At 45.3% G+C, this 24004-nt stretch overlaps 1 protein-coding gene across 1 annotated transcript in view; it reads left to right on the top strand.

The window, feature by feature from the left end:
• The window catches only part of notch2 (notch receptor 2), a 35386-nt gene that overhangs the window by 4855 nt on the left and 6527 nt on the right, over positions 1–24004 (top strand). The window contains exons 2-26 of the mRNA XM_076153289.1: positions 3809–3890; positions 14089–14363; positions 14564–14771; positions 14894–15027; positions 15499–15621; positions 16124–16357; positions 16524–16679; positions 16789–16974; positions 17087–17200; positions 17401–17514; positions 17624–17857; positions 18953–19063; positions 19165–19357; positions 19589–19734; positions 19854–19967; positions 20056–20175; positions 20288–20440; positions 20569–20797; positions 20941–21142; positions 21316–21469; positions 21707–21891; positions 22021–22153; positions 22255–22506; positions 22655–22767; positions 23438–23973. Of these exons, the coding sequence (XP_076009404.1) occupies positions 3809–3890; positions 14089–14363; positions 14564–14771; positions 14894–15027; positions 15499–15621; positions 16124–16357; positions 16524–16679; positions 16789–16974; positions 17087–17200; positions 17401–17514; positions 17624–17857; positions 18953–19063; positions 19165–19357; positions 19589–19734; positions 19854–19967; positions 20056–20175; positions 20288–20440; positions 20569–20797; positions 20941–21142; positions 21316–21469; positions 21707–21891; positions 22021–22153; positions 22255–22506; positions 22655–22767; positions 23438–23973 (4501 nt within the window). The remainder of the gene's footprint in view (positions 1–3808; positions 3891–14088; positions 14364–14563; positions 14772–14893; positions 15028–15498; positions 15622–16123; positions 16358–16523; positions 16680–16788; positions 16975–17086; positions 17201–17400; positions 17515–17623; positions 17858–18952; positions 19064–19164; positions 19358–19588; positions 19735–19853; positions 19968–20055; positions 20176–20287; positions 20441–20568; positions 20798–20940; positions 21143–21315; positions 21470–21706; positions 21892–22020; positions 22154–22254; positions 22507–22654; positions 22768–23437; positions 23974–24004) is intronic.

The following is a 24004-nucleotide window of genomic DNA, read 5'->3' as shown; positions in this document are numbered from 1 at the left end:
GGAAAGTCCCTGCGTTTGTTAAGTCTGCTCCTTCTCCAAGTTCTTTTCTCTCTCTTTCTAACTCTCTTCTCCCTCTCCTTCCTTCCCTCCCTCCCTCCCTCCCTCCCTCCCTCCCAACCTCCTCGCTCATCTCTTTTGCTCAAAAACACACACACACACACACGCTGAGGCAGTGAGCCGACATTTGTACCAAGAAATCTCACCCCCTGATCGGGTGCAGACCGCTTTAGATGAAGCCTCTGATCTCTATGTAGTGGGACAGCAAAGCCACGTCGCTGCAGCCGGGAGCTCAGTCTGGATAATCACAGGGCAGGTCCACTTCACGGCGGTTTGTTTGTCGTCCCTGATCCCGATTCCAGTATCTGTCAATACCAAGTCCTGATTGAATATTTTTATCTATGTGTTTACTGTGGGTAAAAAAACAACAGCTTGGAGTTTTTCCTTTCCTCTCTGTAGTTTTCCTTGCTTTGGGAACAGGACGGTAGTTTGAAATACAAAAAGATCAGAATTAGGTTTGGTTTCATATATGAAGTACTGATTTATTAAAAATGCCTCATTTGGCCACAGTACTCTCTGTCTAGTACACCGACGGGTGTCCGGGACGTCCCCAGTAATCACAGATTTTCTTGTAGTACTTTGCCACCCGTACTCTCACTCTGACCTGGGAATAAGACCTTAAAGCTCCTGCTCGGTCCGTCTGCCTCATTCTTGGGCTGTTTGTGTGGGCCAGTAAAGCCACCCTCAGGGTAATGGTGTTTGGTTTGAGCCTCATCTCTCTCCTGCCATGCTGAGCTATGGGTATTTTATTGCAAGTTGCTATGACAACAGTTTGGCTGCTGGATATAGAGGCTTGTACAGCAACTCCAGGAAATGGGGTTACTTCCTCACTCAGTGCGAACAACTTCCTGCCCTCTCCTGTATGGATGTGTGCCAGGGCTCAGGGACGCCCATTCGTGTGCACTCTTTGTCTGTAGTTTTGTAATTACTTCCCCATCTCAATCCTCAGCTATTAGCTCCAATCCAGTCCCTCTCCCTCTCTCTTTCCTTCTCCCTCTCTCCCTGCCATGTTGCCGCTCTCCCTCAGTCATTTTATGTCTTGTGACAATGCCTGGATTCTCCAGGAGTGACTGTAGCGCCAGAGAGAAAGCAGAGGCAAGTACTGAGGGAGGGACCGGTATTATGCTGTCCTCTTACTCCAAGATATCAAACATATCACACAAGTCTTTGTCTTTGGTTGGCCCTGTTTTGGGATGGTATACCATTTACGCATACCAGTAGCTTGCAGGTTTCTGAATGAGGTCGTCTGCTATCTAGCTCACTCATACTGTAGAGATGCGATGTGGCTGTTAAAATAGGTAGACTCACACCAAAGAAACCACATGGTGGTGGTGTGCACATCCAATCCAAGTTGACATCGGGTGCCAGATAAACACAGAGCAAAGCTTTGAACATATGTGTCAGATGGTCTGTGCATCAGCCTTAAATCAGAGTCATACATAGTTTCACTGGTGATGACACTAGTCAGGTGTGAAGACTGAGAGGCGGACAGACACGAGAGTCAAGTGAGACAGTGGCTGAATCATTTCACAACCAATATTTCCATTTCAATGGGTTTTAGGTTACACCGCTCATGCGTTGGTTTGCAGCCTGCATTCAGTAGATATATAGTTACAGATTCATATATCAAATTGGTATAACTTACCTTTCATGATGTACTGATGTCTAGCTGTTCATGTTTTTCTTCCACCGTCTTCTTTGCCACCCTGTATAACTCCACCTCTTCCTCTTTCTTGGCATATAAATAAACCTTCTGCAGTACAGATTCCCATTGCCTACCCAGTTCCATGCCTCCGCTGTCTTCTCAATTTTCACATTTGCCCCCTCAAAGCCCCCCCCCCCCTTCCATCAGGATTGGTAATCATTCCATCAGTTACTCCCTACGTTTCTCCTCAGTGTGCATCAGCTGACCATAGTTTCAATGTTGACTTAGTCGATTGGGTCTTATCAGGGTTCACGTTCCTGGGAAACTCTCCTGGTCCATTGATAGGAAGTGTGAGAACAGCGAGGTACACGGCTCACAATGCTGCCGCTGGTGATACGAGCCGAGACTACAATACCCTGCTCGGTCATTTGAAGGTGTGTTTGTTTTACGTTAGAAAAAACAGATGCTGAAATGTCACAGGATCAGTAGTCTGAACAGCATGTGGACACACACACACACACACAGGTGTTTACATGTCATTGTATTTAAACGGTATAACAAGTGACAGGCTATTTCAAATCTGGTAAAATGACTGCATCTGGCATTACGACATCACGTACGGGAAGCTCGTCAAACCAGTCTGAGAAAGAGAGCAGCTTTTTCCGGTCTCGACTCCCTCTCTTCCATTCTTTTCCTCCCTCACTCCACCTCATGCAGTTTTGACTCTGCTTTTCTCCTCCACATACCACTGCTCACGTCTGCTGCTTTTGAAAATTTCTGATACCACATTAAACACAAACATATTCTCCCATTAAATATTGGTTTTTAATGTGAACCAAAAGTTATAAATCGACCAAAAGGCCGAGGTTGTTCGTCCATAAGGGTTTTTGTGTGTCTACCTGTTTTCCTTGTCTGGAATGTCAGCCAGCAAATGTACATTCTGTATCTATTCTAGTAAAAATATTGCAGCAATGTAAAATGATCTCCAGTAATCTCTTTAACTTGTAAATCGGATGCCAACTTCCACTTCACAGCAATAGATATGTGTGCGAGTGTGTGCAGTGGGCATGTGTGCAAGTTGGGATTATGAATTTCATGGTGGTTTATGTATGATATCTCCATGTCTAATGGCATATGTGTGTCAGCCTGACCCTGAGACACTAGACTGCCCTCACTCCCTGACCAAACAGGGCCTGAAATGTCTGCTCAATGTGGATAGAACCACTTTAGAATTAAAACTTCACGGTCGAGTTCATGTCACAGACCTTTTTTTCATAAGGACTCCTCAAAGTGATAAATCTTGAGACAGGAAGTAGCACCACAGCTGAGCACACTTCCTTTAGTGTGATGTTTTGTAAAGCCATGCTCGCCGTTTCTCTGAAATCAGCTGACGTGCTCACGCTCTGTGTAGGAAGAAACTCGATGTCTACAGAGAGTTATGATACAGAACCGCAGCTCCAACACAGACGACAAAACGGAAACAAATCGCTAATATAGCAGCATGTTTGTCTGCACGATTGATTGGGCAGTTTTGCTCAGTTGATCACCCGCACTTAACAATTGCCTGCTTCATTTAGCTACCCTATCACACCGATAAGAACTGAGAACACATCGCTTCTGTTTGACATGTTGTGCCAGCATGGTGTGCGTGAAGACCACTTGAGCCTTGTATTTCTGGTGAGATGAAGGGCCAAACAATGGAGGATGTGTCTGGCGCTCAGCGTCTCACTGGCTGAGAGATAGTTGGGCTTTGTTGTGTTGGTCAAGGCTCACTTCTGTCCGCCTTCTCATCCAGCTGCCCTGTGGCCGCTGGCTGGCTGCCGGCTGCCTTTGCATGGGTAGCCAGATAGGTGGCGAGCCCCCGGTTGTGTCGCGGCAAAAGGGAAGAGAGACAACAGAAATTCAGTATGCAGGGTGAAAAATGGAATGCATTCCCCTATTGAGTGGAATATGTAGCGGTATAGACACAATACATTTCTTATCATGCAAACCTTTGTATATTAATGAGCAAACTACTGGAAACGCCTTGATAATGAGCTTTGTATTGTACTGTATTTGTATTTTGATTGTGTGTCCAATCTCTAACTAGTCCTTTGCCTCTTGCAGCTCTGCAGTGTGTCAACGATGTCAATCCATGTGTTAACAACGCTACGTGTGTGACCTTCAGCAATGGCACTGGATACTGCAGGTAAGATAAACCAGCTCGGTCTGAGGTATTTAACTTTAATGTGTTTTGTCAACCTCGGCACTCTATTGAGAGTATGAACTCAGGAGACTGTTGCATCTGAAGTCAGCACAGAAAGCAGGATTTTAGATCAACCCCAGTCTTTCCACGAGACCATGAGGTTTAGCTCACGCACGGAAGAGGGAATAAAGGACTCCTCTGTTTGACAAAGTACACCAGTACTGGGAACAATACCAATACACACATTTCCACCTCCAGGATGTTATAGGGACATTTTAGGGATTTTGTTTCTTGCTCTCTTGTTGCTGTGGAATTGATAGATTGAGGCATTGCCAACATGTTTTATTGCCCCCTGATTTAGGTGCCTAGACAGTGATGAAGGGTTTCCTTTACAGTAGAGAGCAACATAGCCAATGAAATTGAGAAAACACACTCAATTGATGTCTAATAAGTGTTACAACACGTACTCCTTCAGCATTCTGTTCTCTGGCACACACTGCAAGGTAAGTTCTTTCTTCTATCAATGGTACAATCAAGCCATTAAGAAGAGTATCTCAATGTAGGATATGTAATGATCTATGGCTTCCACTTTCTGACAGCTCAGCCTAGTTTGTAATTAAGAATACGCTATCTTTGTAATTACATTGCCACTCCCCTGGCATATCCGCAATGAAAACACACCATCCCCGGTTTATGAACCTATCGTATTTCATTAAATGTGATGTGAGTCACAGTATGAGGGTTAGTGTGCTACTTCTGTGAAAAAGGAAGAAGAAGAAGAGAAGAAGGCAACATTCCTTAATCAGTGTGTGACATTCTCTCTATCTAGTTGAAGGTCAGATAGTTGCAGTGTGATACTACAGGTACAAAGATGCCTTGTGTGTGTGTGTGTGTGTGTGTGTGTGTGTGTGTGTGTGTGTGTGTGTGTGTGTGTGTGTGTGTGTGTGTGTGTGTGTGTGTGTGTGTGTGTGATAAAGTTTTTTACATACCACTTATCTGCCATTCTGTCCTCCACAATAGCTAAAAGTACAAATCACTCACTCTGTCATTCATTTGCAAAGACTGTTTGGGTTTAGAATCACTGCTTACTTGTTGCTCACATTCCTATGTATTTTCTTCAGAATGGAAGGATGATATTATTGATAAAGAAAACAATGGAGGCCCTGAAGAGACAAAAAAGAAGAGTCTCTCAGTTAAGAGGAGTCAGCTGACAGGGCGCAGGCACACTGTTAGACTGATTGACGAGTCAGTCCATTTTACGTGGCATCCGCATGCAAACACGAGCAGCTACACTCCAATTCGCACTCTTGCCACTCTCTGGCCTGTCTGGTCCTGTGTGCTCATCAAAAGGCTCATTGTGTGAAGATCTAATTCTGTGTTTTGTGTTTATTAGCCCTCTCAGTGTATTAAAAGCAGCCGGATGTAAGTAGTCTCTATCTCCCTTTGGCTCAGACCAGACTAATTATGTCACATGGCTGAGTCAAAGGGACACCATGGCAAAAAACATTATTACTAGGCCAACAATTGTGGTCACAGTACATTCCTACTTGACAGTTTGATTATCTGTTTTAATTAATTACAAAAAAAAGGTAAATGGTAATGCTTATTATGTTTTTAAGGTTTATTGTTACTCCGTATGTATGGAGAAAAAAATGATTGGTGGTGAGGGCAGTATTGTTTTTCTTTGACTATAATGAAGCCACTCACCACTGAAACAACTCCACAGTAGAGTGGAGGCCCTCTTTTGATTGAGAAGTGAATGAGCCTCTGTGCACATTGTTGTTCTTCAACTTCACCTTGCTTCCAGTGCTTCATCTGCAGGGTTCCCACGCATCCTGGAAACACAATCAAACCTCAAACCCAGCTCTCAGGTCGAGCCGAAGTATAATAAATATCACGGAACAAAATCGGTTATTGTGGAAACGTTTGTAGTGCTGGTTTGTTATTTATTTATTGTCTCTGTATCAGTCAAGTCTTTAGAATCAGAATTTGTACAGTTTCCTGCTTTCATTCAATATATCCATGAGGTGTGCAGGTGTCCAGGCCCAAATTTGAGACATTGTTTGTGATAGTGGGTTATTTATTGGGTCCATTTGATTGTGATTAGGTCGCAGCGACTAACATGCCTCCACAATAACAAAGATATTATTCAGTCGGTAATTGAAAGTCATCGTATTCAATTATTCAAAGAATGAAAACCGCATTGTTGCAGCGCACACAAGAGAATATCCTGAGACAGAGAACATGTGGGAGAGGCCACATAGCTACCTGACAGACCAGAGAAGCTGCCTAACCGGTGACACAGCAAGCCGTGGACCTTGAGTGTGAGAACGAGGTGCATGTCTGTGGCGGTGTTTTGCTTGTGTGTGCATCTGTGTGTTAGTGGTTTGCTTGGTGACTCTGTCTACCTTTCCTCACTGCCAAAGATGAGGATTAATATGATCTGATGACGCACTGGCTGAGAGCGTAGAGTTTGTAGAGATAGAATATATAGAACATTGTCTTGTTTGTTGGACAGATAGGCCCTTTGGCAGTGAGATGTTTACATGAGGCACCACAAATGCTTTTCCCTCCTCAAAAAATCTCTTTGTTTACTGTTAAGCCTGAGTAAAAACTGTTTACCTCTGTCCTGTCTCTGTCTCACCTCTGTCTTCTCCTGCTGTCATTGTTCTAGAGAACTAGGACTCAGGATATTAGTCATCAGTATGTGATGTCCCGTCATAGCAGGCACTGTCGTGCCCTTTATGGTTGTTTAAAAAAGGTTTCTCTTAAGAGTAAGGGGAGAGTTGCTGTCTTGTGATGTTGGCCTGCTGCCTGTTTGATCTGACAGGGAGAATTTGCCTGCGGGCCAGACAGAGGAAGAGAAAGGGCCAAAGAAAGGATGTCTCTTTTCAGGTAATCTGAGGAGGTCTACCTTCAAGCACAACTCCTTACTAATGATGAGAGAGGAGTGAAGAGGGGGAAGGGAAACCAGGGAGAAGCAGAGCGGAGAGAGGAGTATAATTTCCCTCTCGCTACGCCTCCTTCATCAAATTGTCACTCATCCATCCATGCTCTGGTCCCTCCCTCTGCTTCAGGCTGTGGGATGCCTCAGGACAGGACTCACCTGGCTTTGTAATCCCACGACCTCTGTCGTCTCTGAGTAACTGCTGGCCTTTGCCTTTATTTTCGCCTACTCGGCTTCACCATGTCTTTCCATTTTCCTGCATTGGTAGATGCAGACCCTTTTTCTGTTTATCTGGTAGTTATTGTTGCTTCAGCCTGAGTCTTGGTCAGTTTTGGTCTCCTTGTTTCTTTACACAAGCATGTAAGGCTCATCTCCCCAGGCAGAAAAGGGTGCAAACTAGTATAGATTGAGGCAGAAGTAGATAGGGAACCAGAGGAAGTAACAGATGAAAGACCAAGAAGGGAACAAGATAAGTAGACTCCTGCTTTGGGCCAGTCGCTCCTCCGCTCCACACCTCTGCCTCTGCACACACCTCTGCAAGCACACATACTGCTATTTGCTGCATCTTTCCAGTGTAAAAGAGCTTTTGGCGATCTCATTATTGGGCGACCTGGCGTATAAAGTAAACAAACTGAAGGCACTCGTCTCACCTACGGCGAATGAATAAGGCACCGGCGCCAAGAAAGTAGTTCTGCCATTTAAAAAGCCAGGGGGCTGCAAAGATAGCAGATAAAGATTCTCCAACAAATGTCTGTTTGTTGCGCACCCTTAAAAAAAAAGCTTCAACCTTTGGGTCGCCACTCAAGTCGTGTTGTGAGGGGAAATGTATCCTCTTGCACTTCACTCCGGGTGGTGCTCGCTCTCGTGACATGAAAGAGTCGACGGCTTAGACTTGGAGAATCTATTACACTGTAAAGTCCTGTAAATGTAAGTCCATAATGTATCATAACTACACCCAGATTTATTTTAAAGTAGGTAAATCCACACTGCTTTTACTTGGTCTACTCAGTTTGACTTCTCCTCTCTAAGAGACATCTCTTATTCCCCACAGCCCACCTAAGATACGCTACATGTGGCTGACCTTATGGAACCAAAATGGGAAGAGTGTCTATTTATTGTGTATTTAGTCTTATTGTCCATATGTGTGCGAATGTGTGTGTTTTGAGAGTGAATCCATGCGGGCACTTTGATTTCCAGGCGAATTCACATGTTGGCAGAGAGACGGAACAGACTGACTTTGTAAACTTAAGAGAGGGTGTGGCAGCAGAGGGATTGCTTTTCAATTGGAGTGTGTTTGTGTTTGTAGGTGTGTGTCTGTGTGCCTACATCCATGTGTGTGCGTGCAAACGATGAGCTCACTAGACTGTTCATGAGTGCCAGCACTAGGTTGGAATTCGTCAAATGCTGTCTTTCTTGACACTCTGCTCTCCACGCTGGCACTTGCTCACACAGACTCACAAACAGGCAAACAAACATACAAACATGCTTATCCATGACAGGGGCCTCGGACACATGGAGATCCAGCCCCTCCTCGCGATGGAGGAAGGCTTACAAATCAGTGGGGAATTTAGCAACCAGACCTTAAACCCACACACAGCGAAGTGACAAGTGGCTCCCTGTCACACACTGAATTGTGTGGCTGATGACACCGTGGGGCTGAAAGTGACTTATTAGATCGCATGCTCCCCAACCAAAAACGCAACCTTGAGAGGCGCTGTGAGGGGTTTCAGTGCAGCGAGCCCCATTAATGTTTGCTTCTTTTACCAGTAAGTGACATTTTACAGACGTGTACCCCGCTGTAGTCTTGGATTTCATATCTGTCTGTCAGTGGTCTGTGCATGTATATATATATTTATATTTGTATATATATATTTATATATGTGTGGCTATTGGCTTATTGTTGATGATTCCACATTAAAGAACCCACGGAAACGGGATAATGACAGAACAACATAAAGGGGCTGGCAGAGGGAAGCGCTCAGAAACAAAATGGGTCCTGTGCTCTGGACCGCAGCCTCTCAGATGAAGCTTTTTGAACATGTTTCTAAACACAGTCTGAGATTTTACCACATGGCCCTATTTGGGACAACACCCTCCTCTGAACTCCTTTATTCTCTCCACACTGCTGCCCCCCCCCCCCTCTACTGCTCTCTCTGTTTTCCTCATTACTTATTTGGCCTCTAAATCCGCTTCATTTTCTCTTTTCACTTTATACGCACTCCTGTTTCTTTCTTTTATTTCTTTCACTCCTCCTTTCCTCTCTACCTTGTCGGTCGCATTAGTGTTGCTTCCGCTTTCCTGTATGAAATCGAGTGAAACTGCTGTGCCAGAATTAGACTTCCAGCTAAATAAATTAGTCTCGTCTCTCCTCTAAACACCGACGTCTGGCAGAACTGGCCATCTCTGCTGCTCATCACTCTCCTGTCTTCTCTTTGCTTTAATGCGAGGACTTATAGCTTTTCCTGCATTGTCAGACCTCTGGAGACAATCGTCGTATCTTGCAAAATGTGGGTCCACAGCAGCTGCAGTCACAGGGCTCGTAGTGTTTTCATTTCTGCAGCAGTAAGCCGAAATGTCTGCGTAGTTAAAAACGTTCATTGTGATCTGGGTAGAGCATATAAGGTCACATATAGCTCTACATACTGTCGTGCACGAGGCAGCTTTGAATTATAGTCTTACAGTGAAGTTGAAAAGAAAATGAAGAAAGGCAACTTGCAACTTCTTGTGTTTTCTGAAGAAGCATGTCATTCCACACCCTGCTCAGAGGAAAAACAATGGTTAGCAATTACAAGAGCTGTAATGCACATGGCAGATCTGGCAATTTCTGTTGTCCAAAGAAAGATGAGCTTTTAGGAATTAAAGAAGATAAATAACCCACTAAGACAAAACACATGTCTCCTTCAACGTCAGTAAGGGAGTAGTGAATGAGACATCTGATAATATTCTATTTATAAAGCCCACAGAGCTGGTATCTTCATCAGAAGACTTGCTCTTGACTTGTGACGTCTATGCATGCATATACGAGACTACAGTATAGTCAGTAGACCACCTATGCTACAGCCAAGCTGGGCAACGAGTCAGAGTTTGAAATGTGAGCTGGTGTATAATTTCTCCCTCTCCCCCCTCTGTCTCCCGGTGTGTCTCTCTCTCCCCCCCTCTCTGCGATGGCCTTAGGGAGCGAGCATGATGGAGTTATTAAGCATTGTAGAGACTCGAAAGGTGGGATAGGAGGATAGCAGAAGCACTGAGGAAAGGAGGAAGGAAGGGAATGAGGGACGGAGGTACATGAGGGGAAGCATAGGCCATAATATAGACAAGGAGGAGGTGGGAGACATTACACGAGTGAGTGAAAAGCCGCCCACCCCTCTCTGCCCATCCACGCCCCCGTGGCCAGCCAGGACAGGGAGAGGTCAGCATGAGGTAGAGGAGGAGGAGGGAGAGAACATTGGAAGGAGGGAAAGAGAAGAGGTGCAGTAGAGGGGTGTGTATGTGCGTAAGTATGTGTGTGTGTGTGTGTGAGTCTGAGATGGGGCGCTAATGTGAACCAGCTGTAGAAACCTGACACCTCAGCACTGAGAGAGAAAAAAGGGAGGTGGGAGAGAGAGAGAAGAGAGGGAAAGAAGGGCTGCTGGAACCCGTGCAGGGTAAGAGAAGGATGGAGAAAAGCCCAGGAAAAAAAGCTCACATGGAGAAAAACAATGAATCCCATAGATGAGTTCGGTGTAGAAACCCTTCCTGCTGGGTCCTTCCTGAAAGTAGAGCTGACTGAATGCGTGTGTGTGCGTGTGTAGGTATGTATGTATGTTACGTCTGGTGTCCTATAGTATATATGGGATCACACCGCTCCATGTAGTATTCAGTAATTAACCCTAGTTTAGTGTGGGATTGTGTTTCTTAATGAGACACCACTCCCTGACATGAATATGAATCATGCACAGCCTTGTCTTGTTGTCATGGGGCCCAAGTGACACAGCCACAGGCCCAAACTGTGCTGTGTGTGTGTTTGTCTGTGTGTGTGTCTTCCTCTGAAACTAGAAGGACAGGGTTGTATCGCTACCTGATGCCACGGCATTTGGTTCTGTCAACACTGGTTTTGATGAGTCAAATTGCAAATTAATAGTTTACCAGGCGTCGTCTCTGCCTGCCCCTGTGGATTTTCACCAAATGTTCGCAATAACTAAAGTGCCGGTTGAGTAGATAGACTAAACAGCATTGGAAATACCATCGGAACCACTATATCATACCTTTCTCTCTCTCTCTCTCTCTCTCTCTCTCTCCAATGGTACCGGAGTGACGTCCAGACATAACAAACAAGTTCAAGAGACAGAGAGGTTACATAAATGATTTACAAAACACGTCCACTATATTTCAAGCTTTGTAAACTTTCAGACAAGGATAAGGAGATAAAGAAATACACTTCAACAGAGCCCGATCTTCAACATTTTCTTTCTCCCTGGGAAAGTGACTGAACTAGTCTTTAGAAATGCTTCTCGTGTTCCCCATAGCTTTAACGGTGAAAATGTGTGAAACGCTGCCAGTGAAACGTAAACCTGGCATTAACCTGGACACGGTGGTTTTTGTGTGACAGCCTGTTAATGTGATGTATGTCACAGGGCAGAGGGCCTGTCGTTACTCTAGCAGAGGGGCGGAGAGGTTGTCAGGGATAAAAAAGAGCAGCCCTAATTCCCAGGGCGGCCCCGTCTTGTGTAGTGTTGTGATATCATGACCAAGCTGTGTTTGTGTTTGGAGTGGGAGTCAGAGTGCAGGGAGATATCTTTCTGCATGTGTGCGTGTGTGTGTTTTTATGTCTGCCTGCGGGTGTGTAGGGGGTAGTAGACATGCTGATAAAGGTTCAGGGCCAGGGAGGAGGTATGGCGGCCATGTCTAATGGGATAGGGTCGAGGTAAAGAGACCTGAGATTGTCTCTTCTTTGAAGGTCACTTGTCTCCTTTTGTGTGTGAGTGGAAGAGTACAAAGAGATGTTGACGTCAGACACATAACATACATTGTAGTTACATTCACATACATGAAATTGATTATCCGTTACCATAAAATCTCTTAACAAGTGGTAAAGAACTTAATGCTCAATCAGTCTCTTAACATGCACAGCACACAACATGTGGAGGGAAACTTTAGATGAACTGTATACTTGAATGGAATTAATAGGATCCCATCATTCACAGAATAAGCATGAGTCATTGCTTTACCTTGTTCTGATGCAAAGCATGCCAGGTAATGAAGGCATAGAAGGCAGAGGTTGCTCAAACTAAGCCAATGGATCGTTTACATGCTTGAGTAGATCGATTCAGAATCATCTCTTCTGGATGTGTTACTTGGAGGACACGATCATGCAGGATTGATTTATTGCCTGAAAGGTAGCGGTATCACATTTGTAACACGTATGTAAACTTACTAAGAACACACACGACTCCCTCAAAGACACTGACAGAATTTAGTACTGTGCTGTATCAAAAATCCAAACATTTCTTTTTACATTAATTTGTGTGTGGGCCGAAGGAGTGTACTAGATTTGAAACATCCGTCGTGTTTTGAAGAGACATGGAGTGACACATCGATCTGATAGATCACTGAGTCTCCTGTGAGGCAAGATTCATGATTCATGGCCCTGCAAGTCTCATAAACTCACAAAGTAATAATTTCAAGCTGCTTTGGGGTGGAGTGGCCAATAATAAACATAACCCAGTATGCATGAGCCTCAGTATCAGATGATTCCCATCTCTTTGACTCCATTTTACATGGCTCATTTCATGGATCTCATTTTCCAAGGATTCCCATCTCCCTCTGTTGACTTGTTTCAGCTCTATTGATTTGTGAAATAAGCATTTGAAATGGTTATAAAAGAAGATATTTATCTCTCTGCACAAGTGTGTGTGTGTGTGTGTGTGTGTGTGTGTGTGTGTGTGTGTGTGTGTGTGTGTGTGTGTGTGTGTGTGTGTGTGTGTGTGTTACTGGGTAGTGTACCTCTGCTCTCCTATTATGTTACTTAAGCCCCTCTAGGGAGAGTTTAGAGGGCTGTGTCTGAGAACTAACAGCTCACAGTGTCACCCACAGTCCCTAGACGGTGTGTCTGCCATGTGCCATACACACTGCTGATTAAGATTGTATACACTCAGGAAATTACGTCTTGGATCAGTAAGAGAATAACACCTCAGCCAAACCCTGTCACGTATAGAGAAGTGGTGAGTGAAAGTGGGGGGGCCCACAGAAAGACAGAGGAATAGAAAGTGACGAAGAGAACATTGTTTGTGATCCCCAGTGTTCATATTGTGTAATATTGTAATTTCCTCTCCTCTAACCAGCACGGCTGAGTCATTGTCGGAGGGAGGAAGGAATAAGAGAAATCGAAAATATGCGTGCCGTGATCAATTAGAGGGGAAATGATGCCAGTTTCATGACAACTGGGCCTATGCCCACACACATCTACACACACGTGCAGAATAAATGCACACTTTGATCAGTCCCTCAGTCGCCTGCCTGATCATCACCACCATTGAGGTGCTTTCCGCTGCTTCTTTCCTGTTTCTGGCACTCGTCAGTCAACAACTTCCAGATGACTCTACGTCACACACCTCATCCTTCTGCTTTTGCACTTCTTCTGCGTTGCCCGTGACCTGATTTTAACCCTTTAACTGAGCTGAGCTTCCCTCTTTTTCTCTCAGTAACATTAATGCTTCAACAGTGGATTCCTACACCTGTTGACGCTCTTCTCATTACTCTTCTGTGTGTTAGTTGAATCGTGGTGTGGTATTAATCATGTAATGAGGATAATAGGTCACACTTTCACTTCCCCCCTCACTTCTTCATGCCGCAGTTATACAGGGTTGCGAGCACGGACACTCAAAAGGAGTAGTTACCCTTAACACCTGCCCACGTGTTGCCTGTAGCAGAGGTGACTGTCACAGATTTTGACAGATTTTACAGTATAATGCTATCTAATGAGCAGTTGTTTAGTACCCATACAGTGGTGGCAAAGCTGGTTCTTTGATCTACTGTGTGTGTGTGTGTGTGTGTGTGTACCACAGGCCTCTGGTGAAGATGTTAATCTGAATCAATGCTCTCAATAGTAGCCGTGTGATGTGGTCCATTATATGCTTCTGCCTAAGCTACGTTTTTGTTGTCCTCATCGGTTAACCACCCGCACAATTGTTGTTTTGTTTACAACAGGGGACCAATAGGTTTAAATCCTTGTGTTGCATCATAGATTTATGTTTTTGTGTTGCTGTGTGTGTCCAGGTGTGCACCAGGCTTCCTGGGTGAGTACTGCCATCATAAGGACCCCTGCCAGCCCGACTACTGCCTGAATGGAGGAAACTGCTCTGTGACCATGTTAGCGGGCGTTCCTGTGCCTGCCAGCTCCACCTGCACCTGCCCGCTCGGCTACACTGGGCAGCACTGCCAAACGCCCCAGAATTCCACATGCTACCCCAATAACCCATGTGCCAACAAAGGTGCCTGCACCCTCCTGTCGTTGGACAGGTACAAGTGTCAGTGTGCCAGAGGATGGACAGGTGAGACTGAGTACAGGAGTGTTTCTGTCTGTCTGTGTGATTCAGATCTGACTGTCTTCAGATATGTTATTAAATAAATACATTATTACATAAAGGACTTTTGTTGAAGCATCGGTGGCTCATCCAGTGAACATATGTATACAACCTGTGCATTGTTAAATCTAACACCTCTTTTTCCTCCCCTTCCTCTTCGTCTTCAGGTCAGCGGTGTGAGTCTGAGGACAGTTGTATGTCTGGTCCGTGTGCCAATGGAGGTATTTGCAGCTCTCAGTCTGGGGGGAGCTACACCTGTTCCTGCCCTCCTGGCTACACGGGTCCTCGCTGCATTAATGACACAGATGAATGTGCTGCCACGCCGTCTCTATGCCAGAATGAGGGCGTGTGCGTCAACACCCCTGGCTCCTACAAGTGAGAAGCTAATTCACAGTTATCCTCACATTTGAAACATGGCTGTGTTGGGGAAAATTAAGTTTATAGAATGTTTGTCACACTTTGAAGTCTAATAATTAATCTAATCTCACTCTGTACAGATGTAACTGTGCCCTGGGGTTTACTGGCCGACACTGTGAAAGCTCCTACATTCCTTGTTCACCCTCACCATGCTTAAATGGCGGCACTTGCCGCCAGACCTCTGAAACCAGCTACTGGTGCCATTGCCTTCCAGGTAGGAGAACTCACATTCTACTCTGCCTTAAACCTTTGTTCCTCACTCAAAAAGGGAAGCACGATTCCTTGTCTCAATGTAACACAAAATGAATCCCAACCACCACACAACAACAGAGTTTATGAGCTATGGTAAGAGGGAGAGGCAGGTTGTTGGAGAGAAGAAGAGGGATAGTTCAACTTGCTTTTATCTCTACAGTAACTGATTTTGGCTGTGGCCTTCTGTGTTGCTACATTGTTGTTTGTGGTGCAAACAGTTCAGTCTTACTGGCTGCTACAGACAAAGTAGCTTTACTCTGTACTCACAACAAACGCCTGTAGCTGGTGTGTATTCAGTCCCAGGACATGTCATCAGAATGCTTATACGTTTCTTTATTCTGTATGGGTTCCCTACATAACACATATACAAATTATGGATAATGTGATTTAAGTCAGAAAAAGTATTTTTTTCAACCTTTTTTTTCATTTTCAGGTTTCAATGGAACTAACTGTGAGCACAACATCGATGACTGTCCAGGTCATCAGTGTGCAAATGGAGGAACCTGTATGGACGGAGTCAACACCTACAACTGTCAGTGCCCTCCAGAGTGGACTGGTAAGGAAGTGTGTTTATGTGTGTATGAATGCTTCTCAGTTGAACCCGGTGTTTCCTTGGTATGTGAGGGGAATCTGTGACTGGAGCCTGTCGAAACCAGTGTGTCTCTATGGTGACTGATAAGTAGAATTGAAACTAAATGTGCTCGTGATCAGACTTTTCTGCAAGCATCAGCGATTATCTTTGCTTGCTGAGGATTTGACATTATACAACTGTTGTTCCGCTCTTTCTTCAGCTTGATCTAAACAAGGTGTGGCTATGCTAACATAAGTGTGTGACACACTTAAGCTCTCTGCTCGCAAAGCAAACATGCATACATCACCTTCCATGGGGGTGTCTCTATTCCATAGAGCTAAAGTAAAGCCAGTGTGATTCTGTGCCTTTATAGAGCAAATATGCTGCAATGCATAGAAGAGAAAAGTTACAACAAATGCTCAGAATGTTCCCTGATATGTTGCTGGCCGTATTATCTCCCTCTTAATATCTCCCTGCCTTCCTACAGGTCAACATTGTAAAGAGGATGTGGATGAGTGTCGCCTGCAGCCAAACACTTGCCAGAACGGAGGAACCTGTAGCAACCAAATGGGAAGCTACGTTTGCGTCTGCGTCAACGGCTGGAGTGGACTCGACTGCTCTGAAAACATCGATGACTGCGCCACAGCTTCCTGCAATGCCGGCTCCACATGTGTCGATCGCGTTGCCCATTTTCTGTGCCACTGCCCTTATGGGAAGACAGGTGGGTAATGAGGAGGAAAGCACACCCAGACAGTATACGACAGGATAGATATATAAAACATTCTGAATGGACTTGTCTTGGATCATTTCTGTGCATTTCTTGGTGTCGGCACGGAAAATGTGTGTTTCCTTTACCTGATCATGTTCAATGTTGTGTTCCTTTTCAGGTTTGCTGTGTCACATAAATGACGCCTGTATCAGTAACCCCTGCAGAGAGGGCTCTCAGTGTGACACCAACCCCATCAACGGCATGTTCAACTGTAACTGTCCAGCCGGCTATGTGGGCACCACCTGCAACTCCGACAGAGACGAATGCAGCATTGGTGAGAGAATGATGTGCACCCCTGTGAAATTCTCTAAATAATACAGTGTGTATTTGCCCACGAGGGACTGTCCTGTTCTGCTAACAAATCCTGCCCATTTAACCCACAGGTACAAACCCGTGTGAGCATAGCGGTCTGTGTGTGAACACCGATGGCTCCTTCACCTGCAACTGTGTAAGAGGTTACGCTGGGCCACGCTGCGAACAAGATGTTAATGAGTGTGCCTCCAGCCCCTGCCAGAATGATGGCACCTGTCTGGATCGCATTGGAGATTACACCTGCATCTGCATGCCAGGTACACTTTTGAGAAATTGATTACATTGGCAGAATTTCCTCAACTAGATAACCTTTGAAAAACCTCCACATTTGAAATGCTCATCATGAAACACATCTCTCCTTGCATACAGGATTTGAGGGGACTCACTGTGAGAAGGAAGTGGATGAGTGTATCAGCTCCCCATGTCTGAACCAGGGGAAATGTCTGGACCAGGTCAGCCGCTTCTTCTGCGAGTGCCCAGCAGGTTTGTTCCATATTTCGCAACATTTACCCATTACCTCATGGTTAATCTTCCAATATTATGTAATGAAGCTGAACTTATTTAATTTTCAGTGGTTGAATAGTAATGTCCTCCATGTCATGCTAGCGTTCAAAGTGTTTACAAAACCCACGTCATGTGTTTAAAGTTCCTTATGTATCTATCTATCTTTGTGCTGTTTTCAGGCTTCAGTGGTGAAACGTGCCACATAGACATCGACGAGTGTTCCAGTACACCGTGTTTCAATGGGGCTAAGTGTATCGACCGACCCAACGGATACGAGTGTGAATGTGCTGAAGGTATGGAACAGATGCTCTGAATATGTATAACGGGCTCCCTTTTCTCATTTGGTGGGCCTGCAGTTACCAGAAGAAACATCCTTGTGACCCTATGATCTCTTTTTCCTAGGTTTCACAGGTCTACTTTGCAATGAGAACATCAACGACTGCGTGCCAGAGCCGTGCCATCACGGCGTGTGCAAAGACGGAATTGCCACCTATTCCTGCGAATGCGAACCGGGATACACAGGCTCTATCTGTAACATCCAGGTCCAGGAGTGCCACAGCAACCCCTGCCAGAACAGAGCACATTGCGTCGACCTGGTCAATGCCTACCAGTGTAACTGTCAGCCAGGAACTATGGGTATGGAGCCAAACATCAATGATATAAGATGATACTATTGTGGTCAAGCTGACATTTTGAGTGTGTGAGATGCTTTATGACATTGTTGAAAGTGATGAAACAGATCTGGGGTTCATGTATTCAAAGGCTCTCCTGTGTTCTGCTAAGCGGGGACATAGCAACCATCTCCTGCTTTAACATATTCAACATTTTAGTGAGTGCTGCTTCTTGTTTCCCAGAATGTAAACAAGACTAAAGCAGGACTAGCTTAGCCTCTGATTGCTGTTGTAAAACTGACATTGAAATATGAAGATTGTGCTAAAGAATCTTCTTATTTTTACCTTGTGGGATTTTAAATCATTCTTGAGCTGCTAACCAGAAAGTAGTGGTGCTTAGGACCCATGAATATGCTGCTGAGAGTGTGTTTGACTCATTCTAGTGGCCCTTGAATGTTTTTTTGTCTGAGCGAACAACTTGAATGGAACCGAAAGACCCCTTCCCCACACAATCAGGGTTTCCTGTGTAGTTTCGACCCCGTTGTGCGTAGCACTGCATGCAGCAGTCACAAGGCTGCTTCAGACGTTGCGAGCGCTACCCTGTATGCTGCTCTGAGGATTAGTACCTCAGTACCACTCTGAAAGCTGGTACTGGAGTCTGGGCTGCACTCCCCTCACCAGGTGTCAGATCTCCCTTATAGGCTTTACACTCGCTCGCAGGTCTTTTTTCTCTCACTGTCAGGACTTTTTAAGATCTCCCCCTCTTTGTTTCTAGTCCTTTCACTCCCCCTCTCTCACCCACCCTCCCCATCTACTTAGAGATTTTTCCAAAATGTTTCTTTAGTTCTGTACCTTTGTAGCTTCCCTCTGTCTGAGCAGGCATTTTCATAGCAGGCCCTTACTGTGTTACAGTTCTCTCCTGGGTTTTTAGTTACATTTCTGCTTTGCTCCACTTCTTCTCCTTTAAAGAGCATTACTCCCCCTGGTGGTAAATGGGTTTTCTGCGCTACCCCCGGCAGCTGTATTCTTTATTAGCTTCAACCAAAATAGACATAATTAGACTTTAAAACATGAATATTTCAAATGAACAATGAGATTCATCTGTTTTTCCTCTCTTCAGGGGTGAACTGTGAGATCAATGAAGACGACTGTGCCAGCAACCCCTGTGAGTTTGGAGAGTGCCAAGATGGGATCAACGAGTATAAATGCGTCTGCGCCCCAGGATATACAGGTATGCTTCCATGTGTAGCTCACCGTAAAGAAAGTAGTGGCAGATAAACATGGATGTAACGGTGTAACTAAGCCTATTCCCTCTGAATCTCTCTCTAACAGGACTGAAGTGTGATGTGGAGATCAATGAATGTAACTCAAATCCATGTATGAGTGGGGGAACCTGCTGGGACAAGGTCAACGGGTTCCGCTGCCTGTGCCCACCTGGAACCCACGGCCCTCTGTGCCTCTCTGGGACAGACCACTGTGCTCCTCAACCCTGTGTGCATGGAGAATGTGTTGAACAGCAAAATGGGTACGTTACCTCATACTGCTACGCCAGGTTCTGAGAAATGTCTCTAGTCATTTAATCCAGTGGTTAAATAACCTCAGTAAAAGCACTTATTGAACTGCAACTGCTGCTACAACTGATCAAATGCTAAAATTAAACACAAACCCCACAATATTTTATATTAATAAAATAACTCAACAGGATTTAGGTGAAATGGTGACTTTGAGTTTTTGAGGTTTCCCTTTATTTGTCTAGGTACCATTGTGAGTGTGAGGCTGGCTGGATAGGGCAGCACTGTGACCAGGAAATGGATGAGTGCCAGTCCGGTCCTTGCCAGAATGGTGGCACCTGTGTGGACCGACATAATGGCTACACTTGCCAGTGCCAAAATGGATTCAGAGGTAGTAATTACAGTATAACAGCACATTTCTACATTATTTATGATGAAGCAAAGTATTTTATAAACAATAGAACAGGATCATATTCTAAAAAAGGAATTCCTTTCCTTCTCTCTCATTAGGTCTGAACTGTGAGAGGAACATTGATGAATGTGCATCTGGACCTTGTCAGAACCAAGGCCTTTGCGTAGACGGGATTAACAGTTACACCTGCCAGTGTAGTCCACCTTTCACAGGTGAGTGGTACCAATCGCCTGGAGGTCACTTCAGTCCTTAATTATTTTCTGTGTTTGGATTATGAAACTGTGTGCATTGCCTGAGCAGGTAAACACTGCGAGAAGGAACTGATTCCCTGTGCGTCTCAGCCGTGTGAGAAGGGAGGAGTCTGTCATCCAAGTCCAGACTACACCTCTTACACATGTCGATGTCCTAGTGGTTGGCAAGGTGTGTGTTTCTTTCTTCCACTTCTGTGCATCTAATATCTATTGAATGTTATGTATGCTGCAATTATGTGTGTTGAAGTCACATTAATATTTATTTGTCTACTATTTTGTAGGTCCGCGCTGTAGCGAGGACGTGGACGAGTGCAGAAAGAGCCCCTGCAAGAACGGAGCTCGCTGCACAAACAGCCAAGGCAGCTACACGTGTAAATGTAAACCTGGATACAGCGGACACAACTGTCAGACTGATATCGATGACTGTTCCCCCAGTGAGTTCTTCCTTTTAACTACAGTATTCATTTCCTTACATATTGGCAATGCATTCATAAAGCCTGCACTTCACAAACCTGTCCACACCTAAAAACATTCTCCTTGTCCCCTCCTCTCCCCTCTGCAGACCCGTGCCTGAACGGGGGCGACTGTGTGGACGAAGTTGGGAGTTTCTCATGCGATTGCCGTGCAGGTTTTGCAGGGGGGCGCTGTGAGACGGAGGTAGACGAATGTGCCAGTCAGCCCTGCCATAACGGCGCCACCTGCAAGGATTACGTCAACAGTTTTGTATGCAAGTGCCCACCGGGTTTCGACGGACTACTGTGCGAACGCAACATCCCCGAATGCACTGACAGGTGGGCTGTGCATTCAAGACGTAATCCATAAATAACAATATATATGCAGATGTATGTGTGTATAAATCTGCACACACAATAGAGGCGTTCATCACCGCAGAATTTATCAACCCCGATTTTTCTTCTTTTCCTTGCCTTTCCAGCTTCTGCTTGAACAATGGAACCTGCATTGATGGCACCAATACCTTCTTATGCCGTTGTCGTCATGGTTTTTATGGGACGTTCTGTGAGTACGAACATAACGAGTGCAACTCCCAGCCCTGTAAGAATGGCGGCACCTGCACCGATGGCCTGGGCACCTACCACTGCACCTGTCCCAAGGGTTACAACGGACAGAACTGCCAGGTAGTGTGTTTGTGCTTATGTGCATGTCTGTAGTGTAAAGATGTAATGTAAATATGTAAACAAGTGTAAATATGTAATGTATCTGAAGGTGTGTGTGTGTGTGATCCAACATTTTGAATATTTGCTAACATTTCTCTTCCACCCTTTCCCCTCCTATTTCTTTTTCTACGCAGAACTTTGTGAACCTGTGCAGCCAGGTGCAATGTCGTAACGGAGGCTCCTGCCGTCAGACTGAGACCTCCTGGACCTGCCGCTGTCCAATTGGATGGACAGGTCTCTACTGTGATGTCCCCAACATGTCGTGCCAAGACTTTGCTGCAAGGAATGGTGAGAACTGACAACAAACCAACAGCAGAATGAGAACAGACATCACATTTGCAGTAATGATGAAGTGAAATCCTTGCCAAAACAAGTTCCCCATTGAAATGTTGTTTTGTTGTCGTAAGCAAAGTTAATTTGTTGGAGTCCTGTGTACTGGCTTGTCCCAGAAAGTCTTAGGGTAGACGGCCACTCACTGTCATTCTCTGTCTCTGATCAACACATGTGCTTCCTTTTCCCAATTAGGTATGAAAGTGGAGAATGTGTGTAAGAATGCCGGCTGGTGTGTGAATGTGGGTAATTCACACCAGTGCCAGTGCCAGCCAGGATACATGGGCAGCTACTGTGAAGAGATGGTGGACGAATGCCAATCAAACCCATGTCGGAACGGAGCTACATGCAAGGACTACCAGGGCACATATGAGTGTTTAGTAAGTAAACACATGCATATATAACAGGTTTAATTTTCTGCTTTTGTGTATATCTGTTCTACATTGACATGGCAACAGGCCTAAAGCACACACTGTCCTTACCTCTGGCCTTTTGCCTCATTGCTCCAGTGTAAACCAGGCTACCAAGGGGTGAACTGTGAGTACGACGTGGACGAGTGCCACTCCAGACCCTGCCTCAACGGAGGGACCTGCATCAACCTCATCAACCGCTTCAAATGTGCCTGTCCACCTGGAACAGCTGGTAAGTTGAATACGTAAACTCAATAGACAATCTGAAAAACATTTTAAGTTTACCCTACGCATAGAATTCAGACTGAGTCTCTGTTCTCTCCTGTTTTGCAGGACTTCAGTGTGAAGTGAATGTGGACGAGTGCGCCCCCACGCCCGGCTCCTGGGAACCTCACTGTAAGAACGGAGGACAGTGTGTGGACGGCGTGGGCCGCTACACGTGCTCCTGCCCTCCAGGCTTTGTCGGAGAGCACTGCGAGGGTGATCTCAACGAGTGCCTGTCCGGGCCCTGCCACGCCACAGGAAGCCTCGACTGTGTGCAGCTGGTCAATGACTACCAGTGTCGCTGTCGCCAAGGATACACTGGTACATACCGTACATTGCGTCTATGAGCCTCAGAGCACCCGATCCAGTCTTTCTGGATGTTGGAAAATGACTAACACGTGTAAAAGAGCCTTCTAAACATTAGTCATTTAATTTTCCTTTTTTTTCCCCCTCACACATTTATTCCCAGGTCGTCATTGTGAGTCCATGGTTGATCTGTGCCTGTCCAAGCCGTGTCACAATGGAGGCTTTTGCTCAATGAACATGAGCTCAGTACATGGCTACACCTGTTCTTGCATTCCTGTAAGTTTCTTTCAATGCTGAATATCAGTCCTCCTTCTAGGAGAACATGATTTCAGTCAATCACTATATTCTCTAGTGTGGAAAAAACTGAGCCTGAACTTGAGCGAGCAGTGGTGTGAACAAAACACATTTTAGGGTATCAGTGAAATCGCTCTCATGTTCGTGATGTTAAACTCATCAATATGAACGCCTTTTCTCACTCCTATTAGCCCACAACTGACACCCTTCTCCCCGGGCTCAGCTATCAGACAGTTTATGTAAACAATGTTCAAGGGATAATTCTCACTCTTTATCTTTACATCTGACCTATTTGTTTGGTGATTATGTGTGATAATGACCCATGAATATCAGGTCAATCTAAGGATTGTGTGGTTGTGTGGTCGTGTGTGTGTGTGTGTGTGTGTGTGTGTGTGTGTGTGTGCGTGTGTCTTTTCATGCTAAATGTTTGTCTTTCCCCTCACTAACCTCGTGCTCCTTGTCTTATTCTCATGCTTGCCTCAGAGGGCGACATCATAGCCCAGGTATTCTACATACTATGATGAAATGTCAACTGAAAGACTTTATTATAGAATTAAATTGATTTATGAGCCCTTTACTAATGTATTGCCAGACTAACTCAAAATAACTGTATTACTGTGTGGCCCTGAAACATGTTCTCCTTTCCTCTCAGGGATTTACTGGCTTCAATTGTGGCGAAATAGAAGGCAACAGTTGTGCCACACTACGCTGTCAGAACAGTGGACACTGTGTGGAGTCACCGGTCGGCCAGCCCCACTGCCAGTGCCAACCGGGCTTCAGTGGCCCGCACTGTGAGAACATGCAGAGGTGTCAGCACCGGCCCTGCCAAAATGAGGGAATCTGCGTTAAAGACTTCTCCAGCCCGTACCAGTACAGCTGCCACTGTCCTCCACAGTTCTCTGGAAGACACTGTGAGAACAAGCAACCTGTCTTACCACCCACTCCAACCTGCCCCTACCCAGAGTGTGAGCACCAATCAGGGGATAAAGTGTGTGATGATAACTGTAATAATCATGAGTGCCAGTGGGATGGAGGAGACTGCACGCTCCACTGGCCCCATCCTTGGGTTAACTGCACTGCCAGCATTCCCTGCTGGAATCTCTTTAACAATGGACGTTGTGATGAAGAGTGCAACAATTATGGTTGTCTCTTTGACGCATTTGAGTGCCATGACAACAAACATTGCATGTAAGTGAACGCAGTCATTGCTGTTTGCATG

This window comes from Genypterus blacodes, unplaced genomic scaffold, assembly GCF_046128005.1.
Source record: "Genypterus blacodes isolate CSIRO-AG114 ecotype Tasmania unplaced genomic scaffold, CSIRO-AGI_Gbla_v1 ptg000058l_1, whole genome shotgun sequence".
Lineage (NCBI taxonomy): Eukaryota > Metazoa > Chordata > Actinopteri > Ophidiiformes > Ophidiidae > Genypterus > Genypterus blacodes.
The sequence above is the reverse complement of the archived record's forward strand: the minus strand, read 5'-3'. Positions and strand labels throughout refer to the sequence as shown.